Source organism: Mchenga conophoros, linkage group LG5 (assembly GCF_057382185.1).
Source record: "Mchenga conophoros isolate Kocher_MC1m ecotype Shallow Benthic linkage group LG5, M_conophoros_male_GT1.1, whole genome shotgun sequence".
Classification (NCBI taxonomy): Eukaryota; Metazoa; Chordata; class Actinopteri; order Cichliformes; family Cichlidae; genus Mchenga; species Mchenga conophoros.
This window is the reverse complement of record NC_140530.1, coordinates 2,613,394-2,630,553: the sequence shown is the minus strand read 5'-3', so window position 1 is coordinate 2,630,553 and position 17,160 is coordinate 2,613,394. Positions and strand designations below refer to the sequence as shown.

General features: G+C 38.8%; 1 protein-coding gene and 1 long non-coding RNA gene across 4 annotated transcripts in view; both read left to right on the top strand.

Moving 5' to 3' along the window:
• LOC146573582 (calcium-dependent secretion activator 1-like) overlaps nucleotides 1–5,540 on the top strand; it is a 329,487-nt gene extending 323,947 nt beyond the window's left edge. For 2 of the 3 annotated variants that reach the window (XM_085272827.1, XM_085272826.1), the window contains one exon: nucleotides 1,826–5,540. In XM_085272827.1, coding sequence (XP_085128953.1) covers nucleotides 1,826–1,999 — 174 coding nt within the window. In that variant the 3' untranslated portion in view covers nucleotides 2,000–5,540. Of the gene's footprint in view, nucleotides 1–1,821 lie in introns of all 3 variants that reach the window. The other variant, XM_085272828.1, reaches the window with a different exon arrangement.
• A 6,154-nt stretch (nucleotides 5,541–11,694) lies between these two features.
• On the top strand, nucleotides 11,695–15,741 carry LOC146573581 (uncharacterized). The gene is made up of 5 exons (XR_014892552.1): nucleotides 11,695–12,179; nucleotides 12,619–12,699; nucleotides 13,539–13,575; nucleotides 14,203–14,298; nucleotides 15,097–15,741. It is a non-coding gene; the product is annotated as an uncharacterized LOC146573581 (long non-coding RNA).
• The last annotated feature ends 1,419 nt before the right edge of the window (nucleotides 15,742–17,160 follow it).

Genomic DNA, 17,160 nt, shown 5'->3' with positions numbered 1-17,160 from the left:
TTCCTCCATGCAGATCTTCTCGAGAGCAGTGATGTTTTGGGGCTGTCGCCGAGCAACACAGAGTTTCAACTCCCGCCACAGATTTTCTATGGGGTTGAGGTCTGGAGACTGGCTAGGCCACTCCAGGACTTTCAAATGCTTCTTACGGAGCCACTCCTTTGTTGCCCGGGCGGTGTGTTTTGGATCATTGTCATGTTGGAAGACCCAGCCTCGTTTCATCTTCAAAGTTCTCACTGATGGAAGGAGGTTTTGGCTCAAAATCTCACGATACATGGCCCCATTCATTCTGTCCTTAACACGGATCAGTCGTCCTGTCCCCTTGGCAGAAAAACAGCCCCATAGCATGATGTTTCCACCCCCATGCTTCACAGTAGGTATGGTGTTCTTGGGATGCAACTCAGTATTCTTCTTCCTCCAAACACGACGAGTTGAGTTTATACCAAAAAGTTCTACTTTGGTTTCATCTGACCACATGACATTCTCCCAATCCTCTGCTGTATCATCCATGTGCTCTCTGGCAAACTTCAGACGGGCCTGGACATGCACTGGCTTCAGCAGTGGAACACGTCTGGCACTGCGGGATTTGATTCCCTGCCGTTGTAGTGTGTTACTGATGGTGACCTTTGTTACTTTGGTCCCAGCTCTCTGCAGGTCATTCACCAGCTCCCCCCGTGTGGTTCTGGGATCTTTGCTCACCGTTCTCATGATCATTTTGACCCCACGGGATGAGATCTTGCGTGGAGCCCCAGATGGAGGGAGATTATCAGTGGTCTTGTATGTCTTCCATTTTCTGATGATTGCGCCCACAGTTGATTTTTTCACACCAAGCTGCTTGCCTATTGTAGATTCACTCTTCCCAGTCTGGTGCAGGTCTACAATACTTTTCCTGGTGTCCTTCGAAAGCTCTTTGGTCTTGGCCATGGCGGAGTTTGGAGTCTGACTGTTTGAGGCTGTGGACAGGTGTCTTTTATACAGATGATGAGTTCAAACAGGTGCCATTCATACAGATAACGAGTGGGGGACAGAAAAGCTTCTTACAGAAGACGTTACAGGTCTGTGAGAGCCAGAGATTTTCCTTGTTTGAGGTGACCAAATACTTATTTTCCACCCTGATTTACGAATAAATTCTTTACAAATCCTACCATGTGGATTCATGGATTTTTTTTTCACATTCTGTCTCTCACAGTTGAAGTGTACCTCTGGTGCAAATTACTGACCTCTGTCATCATTTTAAGTGGGGGAACTTGCACAATCGGTGGCTGACTAAATACTTTTTTGCCCCACTGTGTATATATATATATATATATATATATATATATATATATATATGCTATGTAGGAGCGAACGTTAAAAAAATGTTAAAAAACAAGATGGACAGCGTTTTACACAGGTTAGCCTTTGGCTTAGCAGTTAGCCCCGCTCTATGTCTCCTCCACTGTCGGATGTTACTGGTGCGAAGCTCAGTTGCTTCCTGGAAATAGCCGGCGTAGTATACCGAGCCTATGTAGAAGATCCAAAGTGGTCGCATCTACTACATCTATTGTTTAAGCAGACTTTAACGGTGCTATCATCAGCCAGTGCAGCTGCAGCTTAACAGGGCACCACTATCATCATCATATTAATAAGATGTACTGATGTTCACCTAAACTTTTGTTTACCTAATTTGAAGGCCGACTCAAGACCTGATGATTTCATTAACACCTCAAGAGGCTAAGTGGATGAGTCAGGGACTCACCAACCCAATCAGCTTACATGCTTTTTTTATATTTCCTGCGAAGCCAGGAATGTCTCTGCTAATCATTTTTCATTTTTCTCTTTGAGATAGAAAAAGTACCGTGACTTCCGCCTTCAAGGGGTACTGGACTCTACGCTAAACACTAAGATGTACGAAACTGTAAGAAACCGACTAACCTTGGAAGAAGCCACGGCATCGGTGAAAGAAGGAGGGATGCAAGGCATTTCAATGAAGGACAGCGATGAAGAAGATAACGACAACTAGATCAAAAGAGTTGAAATAATAATAATAATTTCAGTGTTTTTCAAAGGGTCAGGTATATTGCCTGACAGTCCACACCAGTCCTTCTATAGAGTCAAAATAATTTGGCCTGTTCCCTCTATTGCTTGGTTTTAGTTTTTCTGTTGCCAATACTTCCACAATTCTGTTAAATTTATGACATTTATTATTATGTTTATACTATTATGTATCTTTAAACACCTTCAAGTGTGTCAATAATCATCACTTTAAATCTTCAAAGCTAAATTTCCAAATAATTAAGGCTAGTACCTAAATTATCTTTTGCCTTAATTATTTAGTCTTTGTATTCTGTTCTTGTTTATACTTTGAGAAAAACAGTGTTGTCTCTGCACTTCTGCTGGAAAAACTCTCAAGTGATTTAGGCCATTATACTGTGATTTCAAGAAAAACAGTAAAACTAATACATGTGTCTGTCTATTCCAAAGTCTGCCTGCAAATGCAGGATGAACTTTGCACTGTCAAATTCACATTGTGTCTGATGGAAGTGTCGCAAGAAAATATGGATATTTATTTGTTGGTATTCACCTGGCCCAAAACAGCTAAATTACAGCATTGAGAAGTTTTTTTAATGTTTTCCACCAATATGGATGACAGTTTTCTTTCCATATGATATGACTATGAAAAAGTAATTATCTTGTTTTGTTGCACCAGATGTGAAAGTGATTTAAATTCTCTTCCTTTGTAATGGTTCAGCATCATTTCTCAACTAAAAAAAATCAAATTAATGTTTTTTTACATTATGTGATGTTATAGGATGTGACAGTGACGGTTTGTTTTTTGCAGGCTCTAAAACATGCTTTGCAATTGCCAACAGCAAATGTGAGACAACAAAAGAAATTCAGCACATTATCAACAGTACGACTGGTGGTCACATAGAATCATTTTACACCAACAAAAAATATACATTTGAATACATCTTTAGAAACCCTATCGCTAGTGTCATATGATAGGAACTGTGTCAAATTTTCAGGGTGTAACAAGTGTTAGAGGTTCAACATTACAAGTGTTTGGTTCAGTGTATGAATCAAATGATTCCTGTCTAGTAATCTAAATCTAAATGTCATGTGGTGTATGGAAGGGCAGAATGTGAATTCAGAGGACAGGGTTCAAAATTGGACCTTTATTTAAAGCTGACAGGTGAAAAACAAAGTCAAAAAATAATAGTGGTAAGTCTACAATGTCTAACACATAGAGAACAAACCCTACAAAAACACAAAAATGGGGGTTCAAATAAATGGAGGTAAATGGAGAAATAGAAAACAGCAGGGAACACAGATGGAACTAATCAGGGAAAACAAGACAAAAGAAGTAGGAAAACCCAAATAATTCAAACTAAGAAGGCCCGAGAATATAAACACAAACAGAAAACCTAACAAGATTTCAAGAACGAAGCAGTAAACGCTGAATGGAGACTGGAGGGTGTTCTCCAACTACAGGGGTGGAATCACACTCCTTACTTTCCCTGGGAGTGTGGACTGGAGAGAAGAGCTTGTCTGTTAGTCGAATGTTGGATACAAGAGGATCAGTGTGGTGTTTGTGGTTTTCATGGAACACTGAACCAGCTCTTTATTCTCTCAAGGACAATTGAGGGTGGGTGGGAATTTGCCCAACTAGCCTACATGAGATTTGTGGACCTAGAGAAGTAATTTGTCCACATCCCTCGGCGTATCCTGGAGTATGTGGTGTCTGGTCCATTGCTATGACCTGTTTTATCCCTCTATAATCATTGCACGAGCTTTGTTTGCATTGCCGGCAATAAGTCGGACTCATTCCTGGTGCGTATTGGACTCCACCAGGGCTACCCTTTGTCACTGACTCGCTTTGTAGTTTTTATGGACAGGTTTTCTAGGCATAGCCATGTGGCAGAAAGCTTCCACTTTTGTGGCCTCAGAATCTCATCTCACCTTTTTGCAGATGATGTGGTTCTTGTTGGCTTCATCAGCCAAGTGTGAGTCATTGGGAATGAGAATCAGGACCTCCAACTCTAAGGCCATGGTCTCAGCTGGAAAAGGGTGGGGTCCCTACTCAAATTCAGGGATGAGTTACAACCCTAAACGGAGGAGTTTAAGTATCTTGGGGTCTTGTTGACACGTGACTGAAGAAGGGAGCTTGACAGACAGATTGTAGGCCGGAGCTGCAGTGATGCTGATGCTGCATCAGACCGTTGTGGTGAAGAGAGAGCTGACCTCTTGATTTATCAGTCAATCTGCGTGGCATGCTATCTACGTGCTCAGACTGGTGAACCAAAATTGAGGAGCTCATTTATGTTAATGTACTTATACTCCTAAACTAAAAGTTTAGAGTATTATGGATTTGGCTTTCCACCAATTGACAGAGCAAGCTACTTTCTGTTTTCTTTTATTGCTAAACTTGGTGCCTAAATAACAGTGAAATAGTGAAAAAAAATTGCATGTAGCAAAATATCAAGATGTCAAATTTAAACAATATGCTGTTATGATGTTATTATGTATTTGCCCTGCACAAAAATGGCTTATATGTCACAGATGCAGCAAACAGAGAGCTGGTAGAGAGCTTGTACTGTTAGAGTATAATTGTACTTTTTGGTTTTGTTTATTTATTTTTGGGGGTAAATCGATAAAATAAAATAAAAGTATGGGGTTATGGATGGTCCCTGAACATTAACAAGAAAGTACATGAAACAAAATATGGAGTGCATAATCAGTTCAACATATGTAGTTGGACTTAAATGAGGCACACCTAAATGTTATTAGTCTGTCAGTGCACCCAGATTTTTTGCATGACTTGAAATTGTGGCCACAAAATAATGTGAAGGAATAATGTGTTAAATATCTGTATGTATGTGTTTTGTGCAGTAGAACTGGAAGACAACCCTTTGTGAGTTCCAGGGTCATCACAATACACACAATCACTTTTTTTCCCTTTACAAAGTAAATGATGCACTGCCAGTAATTTAAGTATTTGGTTAAACGGCCACAGATAAATATATGAGCAGCACAAGCTGTGTGCATTAGTTTGAACATCAACCTTGCATCTCTGGCTTTTCCTAACTTTGTTTGGTTTATGCATATAGTACAGCAATACACTTGTAGTTCGATTTTTAATTACACTTCTAGAGCAATTTTTTTCAACATTTTTCACATTTTAAATTTTAGAGCAAATCTTTTTTTAGTCGACTATATGTTTAAATAATACCATTTATTTGCCATTTGTTGTTTGTTCTTGATAAACCAAGTTTCCTATATGTCCCCAAGGCTCTATTGCAGGATCTATGAGGGAATTAATCGTCATTTTTATAATGGACGACAAGAAATGAAGTTTCCTACAACTTTGCTTTTCTCAGTTGTGTTCTTTACCTTGAGTTACATATCATACTGTATGTAAGAATTGCATGGACCTGGTATTTATTTCCCAAAGTGTTTTTGCTCCATGTGTGATGTTACGGGGGGTTCACCTTCTGCCTTCTTGAAAAATCCACTGAGGCCAAGAAGATTTAAATAAAAGTCATTGGAAAGTGTAGAAAGAAGTTTACAGCTCATTTATTTTTGTCTTCAATGTGAATTCACATTGTGAACTGTAAGAATGTGACCCAGGAGGGTGGAAAAGAAGAAACAAAGTGAAAGAAATAACAACAAAATCCATATTTGTTAATCTGTGCCCATGACCTCCTGACTTGCTCCACAGCAGCATTTTCTTAAGACACAGAGTCTTAGATTAATTCTGTGGATTAAATTCATCTTGAGCGTTTATAGTACCACCCTGAAGGAGATTTAGCTGCATTGACCAAAATCAAATCCAGAGCTGAAGATGAACGCTATGACTAAATTCGAGGAGATTAGATATAATATCATTCCAAATTAAAAGAGGACAGGATATCTCTTAATTAATCTATAGACGGGAAGGGACTGAGGGGGATGGGGGGTGCTTGCGTGTTGGGGAGTGGCGGGGTGATGTGGGGGTGAAATCCTTCTTAGAATATGAGGAAAACAAGGTTTTTGGTAAGAACAAGGTCCATCTAATCCCTGGGTGATCCAAATGCTCACTGTGATGACTTCATCATCAGTTTGTTTAAAGCATTTGGACGAGTGCAGAAATAAATAACTTCATAATATCAGCACTTACGGGATCATGTGATAACTATGGAAATTAAATGTATTTCTGCCAAAATAAATAAAAATTTATTTGGGCAATCCATTAACCTCCTAGGACCTGGCGTCCACATGTGGACGTCACATTTTGGGTTATTTAAACCAAAATAATAAATTTTCCTCTACAAGGGCCTGATATCCACTTACGAGGAAATTATGCTGCTACTGTTCTATCGAAATTTTAAACGAATATCCTCATATGTGGCTCTCATTTTTCTTAGAAACAAAAATCAGGTAATTCTTTGTTTTTACATTCATCAGGTCCCAATATGTCAAAATATCAAAGAGAAATTAAAAATGCTGCCGTGGAAGAGTTCGGGTCTTAGGAGGTTAAATCCAATTAGTTTATGATTTTTTAAAGTAACACTTTACAACAATTGTTATCGCGTGGGGCTTTATTTTGTAAATTAAAGACCAAAGTTATTGTAGTTACCTAAAACTAAACTAAAACAGGATGTAAAAAAGTACAAATGCACAAAATGTAAATAAAAGTTAGAATTTTGAAAGACTGAAATGATTTTGTGAACTTGGAAAAGAAAACAATTTAAAATAAATTAATATACGAAATAGCTTTAGTTGTAGTTTTTGTTAGTTTGGTAAATTGCATTTCAAAAAGTTGTGTTAGTGCATTTTTAAAAAAAATATTGTCTCATATATGATCCATACAATAATAATCAAAAGACTAAACAAAAGCTACATATTTTTAAACAACTGACACTGAAACGAAACTGAATTAAGAACAAAGAGTCAGAGCTTAATGTGACTTTGTTTACATTAGCTTGTCTCTGATTTTTGCTGTTATATGTAAAATATGTAAAAGTGCTTTGAGTGGCCAGACTAGTCCCGTCCATTCCAGAAATTTCTTAGAGACAAATGTTAAATAATTTCAATATAAATATATCTTTTGCATATGAACAGACAGTGTATGAAAAAAGCCGTGTGCTTAAACATCTAAAATCTGTGTGATGTGATTGAAATGTGTTTTTTTAAGATCAACTGAAACTAATTCTGACTCTGTGAAGTCTGGACTGGATTTTATGTGGAACTTTCACTATAAGAACACAAAAATATCTGCTGGGTATGTGTATGCCACCTCACATCAGAGGAACAATTAATGAATCAATGCCTACACTTTAGACTGAAGACATTTCCATTGGTGAGGGCAGATTCAATGGTGTAATGTTAAACAATGCTAGCATTTTCATACATTCAGAGTAACAAAGGGATTTTTAGTTACATTCTTCATTATAGTGTGTTTCCAAGAAAGCTTTCTATTCCTTAAAATATCAAACACGAAATATACTCCAGCGGTCGTTGTTTTGGTAAATACTATTTTAAAGGCTATCATCGCAATAAAAATGAAAAGGAACTATTCGAGTGGAGGAAATGCATGCTCTTTACCTCCACAAAGACTATTCCCTCACATCCTATATAGTAAAAGTAATCAAGAGCAAAGACACAAAGCAGCCTACCTATTTTAACATCCCATCTGCAGTGTGGGTGAGTTGCCTTAGAATCATTCATTTAATTTCCCCATGAATATCTAGACACGATTGGACAGTTCTGTGTGAGAAATGACACCAGGACAGATTAATGGGCCTGGAGATTTATGCTGGCACGATCTGAGCTGCTTTGGCTTTTAAGCTCCAATCAAGTGTGGAAATGGAAAATGATAAGTGTATCAAAATAAAAAGAACCTCCAACTGACCATCACAGTGAGAACTAGCCCCGAATCTTAGTGCTGACAGGCTGCCGCTGTGCTGTGGGGAGTTCTGCAGTAATATGCATGTGAGACCAAGGCATTGCAACACACTGAGCCCATCAAGCCATCGCTGACATGATATATGTGGATAATGACAACAGGAAAATGAAAAACGAAGACAGAAAGCAGCCCACGTGTAGACATTCAAGCTGCCAAATAAATTAGTCTGTGATTTGTTGTGAAGAGGCCTTTCATTTACAACGCTTTTCATATCGTCCTTAAAGGTAAACAATATCCAAACAGAGTAAGCCTGCTGCCCAGGAGACAAGGTTATTTTTGTATGACTGCTTTGCGTGCCAGAAGTGTCAAAATTGCCCGCCATTTGCGAGGGCAGGTAGATGTCAGATCCTTTTAATAAAAGCAGCCCCTAAAGCCTCTTATGTTTTCCTCCCCATGCACAAAACCTTCTTATCATGGCCTTAAGAGGGTACAACAGCCCACTGATTAATTTTAGATCTTTTCTGTGAAAAGAGTAGCTTACAGTTTAAAGTAATCTCACACAATGTTCAGACAAGACATCAGAGCAGATTTTGTTATTCTTTGGCAGTGAATAATACGCAGGACTGTTTGTCCCGTTTCACCATCAAATACAGTAAAGCCCATATACAGATCAACAGTATCACATTATTACAGAGGGGAATCTGTCTATCGAACATTTTGCCGTACCCCTACCAACTTCCTCTAAAGACAGAAAATAGTTGCATTAAAAAGAAACAAGAATGAAATTTGGGTTGTTTTGTTTTTGTTTACGTCTTCTTACCTGGATGAACTGGGCTTGCCACAGCGCATCTCTGAATGCTGTGGCCAAGGACTCCTTTCCAACAAATCGCATTTTACATATGTTGTTGATAGAGACAGAAGTTGAAGGTGTTCATGTGCAGTGGAGGGACATTTAAATTTGTGTCTGCACCCTCAGACTCAAGATATGATGGTTTATACCTTCTTTGGTTCTCCTCACTGACGAAGCAAAAGTGCAAAAACAGGAAACGCCACTGGCATCTTAATAAAATCAAAATAAAACCTCTAGCCTCATTTCCTGAATGAGGGCTCTAACGCTCAAAAACAAGCTTAAAAAAGCTTATTTATTCATAGATTCAGGGTCACCTGGTCCAGCCCTAACTATATGCTTTAGCAAAAAGGAAAGTTTGAAGCCTAATCTTGAAAGTAGAGATAGTGTCTGTCTCCTGAATCCAAACTGGAAGCTGGTTCCACAGAAGAGGGGCCTGAAAACTGAAGGCTCTGCCTCCCATTCTACTTTTAAATACTCTAGGAACAACAAGTAGGCCTGCAGAGCGAGAGCGAAGTGCTCTAATAGGGTGATATGGTACTACAAGGTCAGGGCTGGACCAGGTGACCCTGAATCCTCCCTTAGTTATGCTGTAATAGACGTAGGCTGCCGGGGGATTCCCATGATGCATTGAGTTTTTCCTTTCCAGTCACCTTTCTCACTCACTCTGTATTAACAGACCTCTCTGCATTGAATCATATCTGTTATTAACCTCTGTCTCTCTTCCACAGCATGTCTTTATCCTGTCTTCCTTCTCTCACCCCAACTGGTCGCAGCAGATGGCCCCGCCCCTCCCTGAGCCTGGTTCTGCTGGAGGTTTCTTCCTGTTAAAAGGGAGTTTTTCCTTCCCACTGTCGCCAAAGTGCTTGCTCATAGGGGGTCATAAGATTGTTGGGTTTTTCTCTGTATCTATGAAGCGCCTTGAGGCGAATTTTGTTGTGATTTGGTGCTATATAAATAAAATTGAATTGAATTGAAAACCTCCAACTGTTGGTTTTCTTCTACAGCCCTCATGACTGCCCAATGAGACCTAAGTGCAAGATGCCAAATACTGTACACTAACACAAACATCCATTAGGATTGTATAATATGCAGCAAAATAAATGATGAAGAACCACTTCGATTCCTCATTGTTGCACAATAAATTAGTCACAATCATAAACATTGAACTCAGTGCCCTGTGGCAGGGAAATTATCAAATGACCAAACACTCCCATTTTTTTTTATTCAGTGGCAATGTTTGTAAGTGTGTGTGCGAGAGAGAGAGAGAGAGAGAGAGGGGAACATTTTATGAATGTCATATTTCTACAATATCATTTTTATGACCGGTAAACTGTAAAAGTAGAGGTTCAACCACTGTTCATTTTATGCACCTGTTTTACTATATAATTGTAAGATTAAAGTGAAAAAAAGAAAGAAAGCATTTACATGTACACATGTGAATGTGTGCGTGGTGACAAAGACAAGGCAGTGTGACAGGCCACAGGGCAGCTAGGGGCTGAGGGGGTGGTGCTCAGGAGCCTCGGTAAAGATTTGACAGGCTGGAAAAAACCCTCCGCAGCACATCAGGATGGAAACTCGTGCTGACAAAAAAGACTTGCGCAGGAACCAAGCCAAACAGTCAGTTCTGCTATTCCCAGCACAAACATGCCACATTGCCTTGACACACCAGGCTTTCCTCTTTGTTGGCATCTGCGCTAAAAACTTTTTTCCTTCTTTTAGAACAGAGGGAGGAAGGAAGCAAACACGGAGTACTGGACATAAAGTCAGCACACATAGCAGCAATAAGTTTAATACCCAAAAGTGTGATTTGATACTAGCTTTGTGTTTCTGAGAAGCCTGATTGAGCCATTGTTCTCATTTGATTGAATGTTAGTCTCAGTAATGCTAACAGAATCACCCCAAACCGATCCCTGCACTGGAGAGTCTATTTACAAATGATGTGTGATATTTTACTGTTACATAATTTATCATTTATCAAATTGGTCATAGTCTTACATGTCATGGCACCAGTCTGTTGCAACAATGCAAGTGGACAGCTGCGCTGTTGACATGAACAATTAACGGTGCTGAGTACACCGCTAATACTATTTGGAAGGAGACCTGTGATCATGACTGGTGCAGCACAGAGCTTAAAGGGGGAAATATAACCATCTGTCCTGCTGTCATCATGGTCAATACGAGTTTCTTTGGCAATAAGACGGAAAGGTTTGGTCCCAGTGGGAATACCATATCATGTGTTTTACTTGTTGAACTAATATTTCCACCACAGTGTAACAGTACCAGAAGCTGTTCAACTCAATTCAAATTTATTTAGCACCAAATCACAACTGGAGTTACCTCAATGAGCTTTGATGTTGTAAGGTGAAGCCAAAAGTTGTTCCCAGTGGCAATAACAAAGTTGCAGGAATCGCACTATTTGTAAGAAAAAGTGGTGGACATGTTACTTTAAAGTAGATATTGAAGTAGAAATAGGAATAGAATTTTATTCCCGTTATTGTCACTGAAACAGCACTTCTTCAATGAAATTAGGAGTGCTGCTCCACCATCTGGTGGATACAAGAGACACAATCACAACATTCACACAAATGTAAACTGATATAATATATAATAAGTAACACGAAAAAATGAGCATCTCTTAAAATGGATACTGTACAGTGTACGATAGTGTTGAGATGGATCAAAGTGGCTCCAAACTCTAAGTCTGGATGAATGACCTGCCTGATGGTGGCAACTGGAAGGGATTATGGCCGGGGTGTGATGAGTCCTTTATAATGTTTGTGTCTCTGTGAGGTGGGCAATATTATCCAATTTGAGCAGTGAGTAGCCAAATTACTTTTCAGCAGAACACATGACAATGTCAGGGAGCACTGTGTGTGAGCTGTGGACTCAGGGAACAGACCGATGGACAGGAGAGGGGGAGGGAGTGAGGGACAAGAGAGGATGAGAGACACATACACTGGGACACACCCACAAAGACGTGACTGGGAAAACAGGCAAGTAAGACTGGAGACAAGAGACTTTACAGGAGATGCTGGGGAGGACAGACAGAGGCAAGACCCAGACAACCAGGACACGAAAGGCAAAAGACTAAATGAACAAGTACCTAAGAACTAGAAACACAAACCATGAAACAAAGAGCCACAAGAAAATTAAACTACACTGTAAACCCCAACAGTCTGACTTATAGAGTTTGTGGCTATAACAATTGAAATTCCTCACAAAGTTGAAAGAACTTAAAACTTTTGTTCGGTTAATGATTCAAACAGTTATAATTGTACATGGCTTAGAAGTTAAGAGTAAATACTGCTTTCTTAATTATGATTTTTGAGTAAATGTTTTTTTTCCCCCGAGCTCCGCATGTGGACGTCATGACGTTTTCTCTCCAACCTGAACGACGTTGACAGAAAATTCTGTTCAATATGGCTGCCCTTCTCGAGCGACTGGAGAACACATTTGGAGAAACTTGTAAGTAAAACGGAACCTTCGTTATGTTTATTTTTTCCGTAAAAAAGCAAGTATATTAATATGTTGCAGCCAATAACTTGTTTTCGAATGCGCTGTTGTGTTAAAAAGCACAGACCCAGGTGGTGAATAGTTGTTCGCGCTCTTTTTCAAACATAGATTATGTTGTCAGTTTTACAGTTTTAACCGATTAAAACAGTTTTACTAAGAATCACACATAAAGGGTCTTAGTGATATTTTAACGACCCCTTGCCAATGCAAGAAAGTTGGCGTTTTTACAACAACAGCCTCATTGTTCGGCAGGTTTTTTTTCTTCTCATTAGCATCATTGAAATGTGGCTTAGCTAGCAGTGGCAACTTCTATCTAAAACAATTGAAATATAGCAAGGTGTTGTATATTTAGTGGGCTAATAAGGTTTTCAATTTTATTTTTTCTTCCAAGGCTGAAGACCAAAGACAAAAAGACAGAAGAAAAAAAAAAATTCAGACTGCAATTCATTTCAGGTGGAGACAGTAAGCACAGGTAAGTTGAAAGATCTATTGAAGAGACCTTTCTTCATGGCCATTAAAACATTTTTAGGTTAAAAGACCTGTGTCATGAATCGCTGTGCGGCAGGCAGGAGTTGGACCCAAAATGCAGGACTCAGACGATGAACTCAAAATCACAGCTTTAATTGCTGGTCACAGAAAACGAGCATACAAAACTAAACTGGGAAAATATAAACTCACAGCTTGCAGAGAGGCACACGAGGAAACACACAGCTTGAGGGACAACGCAGCACTGACTCAGAGAAACACAGGGTTTAAATACAATGGGAAGTAACGAGGGGAATGAGACACAGAAGGAGAGCACAGCTGGGAGAAATCAGAACTGACGAGACAAGGGAGCAACGTAGGATACACTCACATGAGACACAGACCTTCAAAGTAAAACAGGAATTAGCACAGATGCAAACTAGACTAGGGGAGACAGAGCAACTAAGAAACACAGAGGGCAGCTACCAAATACTCAGAACTAAACAGAATACAAGAACACCAAACTAAGACACTACACTAAAGAATACGCTGGGACAACAAAGAGAACTAAGAACATAATACAAAAAACTCAGAGGCACAAGAAACTCAAAACACTGGGTCACTGACCCAGGACCGTGACAACCTGTTTTTTTTTAATCATGCCCTGGCTTTGTCACACTGAATCATGTTGAAAAGATCTATTTTCATGGCTCCCCCCATTACCATTTCCTTGTACTTCTTTCTACCAGTCTATTTTATTTTGTGACATTAACATCTTAAATGTACCCCTAATTATTAATAGCTGTGTTAGTATTTATAATGCTTTTTTTTTTTTATCATGTGCAGATCTACCAAGGGTCAGTGGCACAGTTCACCTTTTGTGGTAAGTTATAACACTTCATATGTGGTCACATAAGTAAGTTGTTTCATCAGTTGTTCAGTTCTTATAAAATGTTGTATAATTGTTGTATAATCACTGAGGATACATCCAATGTGTAAATCACAATCAACAATTTTACTGTGATATTTGCTCGTGTTTAGAGAATCTCCATTATCTTTGTTACTGAGTTTCCATTTTTGTAGGGCCAAATTTGTATTAAAAATGAATATTTTCACATGATGTGAAATGACTCAATCATTTCTAATTTTTAGAAGAAACCATTCATTAAGTCCCTTAAGGTGAAGATTTCATATATTGATAATGATAAAATTAACACAAATTAAAAGTTTCACTGATAAACACACAATGTTTCCTTGCTTTGAACCCCATGTTCTATATAGATTACAGCTCTGATCTGGAGAACACTATTTTAAAATACTGTGTAGGGTTTTTGTCAAATGATTAAGAAACAGACTCTCTGTCACATAAGACAGAAAGGTTGTATCTTAAAAGAAAAGTCTCCAAAATTTAGTAGAGTCTGATGTCATGCAGTTTCACAAACATGTATTCTCCACAAAGAATGACACCTGAAAACTTTGCGTTAAAGGAACTTTTCTTTTCCCTTTTTAGGAGGCGCCTGATATCAACGTGAAACGCACTGCAGTACTTCGTGCCCTTCCTGTATACCTGCGGGAGGAGGACCCAGAATTCTTTTAGACATGTAATGTAAGTGTATTTTTGCATTACTTAAATTCTGCCAGTAAGATAAAATGCTATGGATTTTTTTAAATACAATTTAATACCCTAGAAGCTACCAAATTGTACAAACAAAATACCCTCCCTTTAGAAAACCCTCACACACACACACACAGGTCAGGAGCAGGGCACAGGCGTATCACAGCACTATGGCTATGCTGCAGGTGGCCCAAAAACCAGGCTGAAGTCAAGATTTAGTTTCTTTTTGAGATAAAGTCATGAAATAAAAAATTACTTTTTTTTTTAGAAAAATAACAAAAATACAAATTATGTAATGCAAGAAGCTAACACGTTAATGTACATTTTTCAAAAAAGTAGAGTACCCTAACTCGTTACAAAGTAACCCACTACACTGCTGAATTTTTTGCTAGATTACAGGTCATGCTTGTCACATTCTCTCAAACTAAGCTTACTTGTTTAATTGGGGCGATCGTGGCTCAAGAGTTGGCAGTTTGTCTTGTAATCAGAAGGTTGGCGGTTCGAGCCCCGGCTCTGACAGTCTCGGTCGTTGTGTCCTTGGGCAAGACACTTCACCCGTTGCCTACTGGTGGTGGTCAGAGGGCCCGCTGGTGCCAGTGTCCGGCAGCCTCGCCTCTGTCAGTGCGCCCCAGGGTGGCTGTGGCTACAATGTAGCTGCCATCACCAGTGTGTGAATGTGTGTGTGAATGGGTGGATGACTGGATATGTAAAGCGCTTTGGGGTCCTTAGGGACTAGTAAAGCGCTATACAAATACAGGCCATTTACCATTGATACTGTGTCTATTCCAGGCGGACGCATTGGATGAGTCGACCCTCATTGACCCTCCAGTTGCCCTTCTCACTGTGGTTACCGACAGCGCTTCCCAGTCCAGTCCATTTTACTTCCTCAAGCATGGCAGTTGTGGTGAAAGGCGACTAGGTGATGCGTGATATTCCCAGATTTGCAGATGCATTTGCTTTATTGTTTGGCTTGATCTATGCTCTGCATTTAGACTACCCCAGGAAGCTGGTTCACACATTTGCCTTAGTCCAAAATATCTTCATGGGGCTTGATGACGGCAAACCCCTGAAACCCCTGCCTACATGCTCTTAAGGAATATAAGGCAATGTTTGTTAGGACACGCACTCTGTTACTGAACACTTTGTTTGAAGCACTTTAAGCACTTTAAGTTTACTACAGGCTTTGGGTGGATTTAACTCCATCAGTTTACCTAATTTTCCTATACTTGACTGCCTTATCTGGTTATTTGGAAGCTGATCGTCTTTGTACCCATTTTAAAAAATTGTTTTTCATTTCTATTTTTAAAAAAAGTGATTAGTATTTGACTTTTTGTTTTGCATTTTTGTGTATTTTGAGAAAGATGCAATTAGGACTGATGTCGTCATTTTATAAAAAGATAAATGTTCTACACAGAATTTATAATGCTCCCTTTATGGTGCCGATGTCCATGTTAGTGGTTTTATAAAAACATTTGTGATGTTTTTAAAATTTTCATGAAAAAATGTTAAATAAACAAAATGTAAAGTAACTGAATTTCCGTACTTTTTTTTTTAGTAGTCTATATTATATATAGACTATATATTATTACTATATATAGATATTTGTTTCAATGTTTGAGTGTATACACTCAAACATTGAAACATGAATATATTTTAATTAATAATCAGATAATTTGAGTTTAGGTTGTAATATAATTGCATTGTGTTGCATCAAAATAATAAACTACAAGAAAGACAAAAATATTGAAATTAAAGTATACAGTCTTTGAGTAAAGCTCAATTTATAAAATATAAAATATAATTTTAAATTTTTAGGTTAACAATAAATACAAATTTTGAGTACCCCCATACTTAGAAGAGATGAGTTTGTGTACTTAAATCTTTTGAGGTAATCAGTTTCCACAAAAGTTTTAAGTTCAGTCAACTTGTTCGGGTTTACAGTGTACAGCGGTCCCTCGGTATAAAGCGGTGCACCTTTCATGGCCTCGCTGTTTCGCAAATTTCTTTTGTGTGCAATTTTGCAATTTTCATTCGATAATACTGGACTTTCTACAAAGGTTTGAACTTTTAGAGTGTTTAAACCATAGAGAAAAGTGCGGACATGTTCGAGCCTGTCGGAGAAAAGTCTATAAAGTGTGTAGTTAGAGGTTTTACAGCCATAAAACATCTATAATAATAGTAAAAAAAAAAAAAAAGTTGGCTACTTTGCGGATTTCACCTATCGCGGGTTATTTTTAGAATGTAACTACCGCCATAAACGAGGGACCGCTGTATACCAAACCGAGACAATTAAACAGATCACCACAACAAAAGTCCATAAACCAAAACACTGGGTCACGGGTACGCTAACAGAGAAGCTGTAGTGTCTTTTTTTCTACCTCTGTTTATCATGCATACCACACGATCTGGGATTACATTTTGATGCTCTAGCTTTCTGAGCAGTAAAAGGCTATTAGCATCTTAGAAGGGTGTCTCTTTTTGGCAGTGAACACAGTTGCTGCTGGGCCTTTTGTGATGGCAGTGGTGTTGAGGTATTGAGTCCTGGAAAAATTTGAAAACCAATTGAAATGTGAACTCAGGAACTCCACACAAACACATAAGTTCAGGATGCAGGTTCCACCAGAAACCTTATTTTGTCTGATCATTTCCCAATAATGTTCAAATTTACAGTATGGATTACACAGCAGTGGGGAATACATCTCACTGCAGTAGTCTTTCAGAAAGTGCTGTAACTAAACTTGTGCCAACACAGTACAGAGCAGGTACCTAAACTATATTAACGAGATGATCAAAGAGTTACATCCTCACTGCATTTGACTCTGAATACTGTGGCTCCTCTGAAAAAGAAAGAAT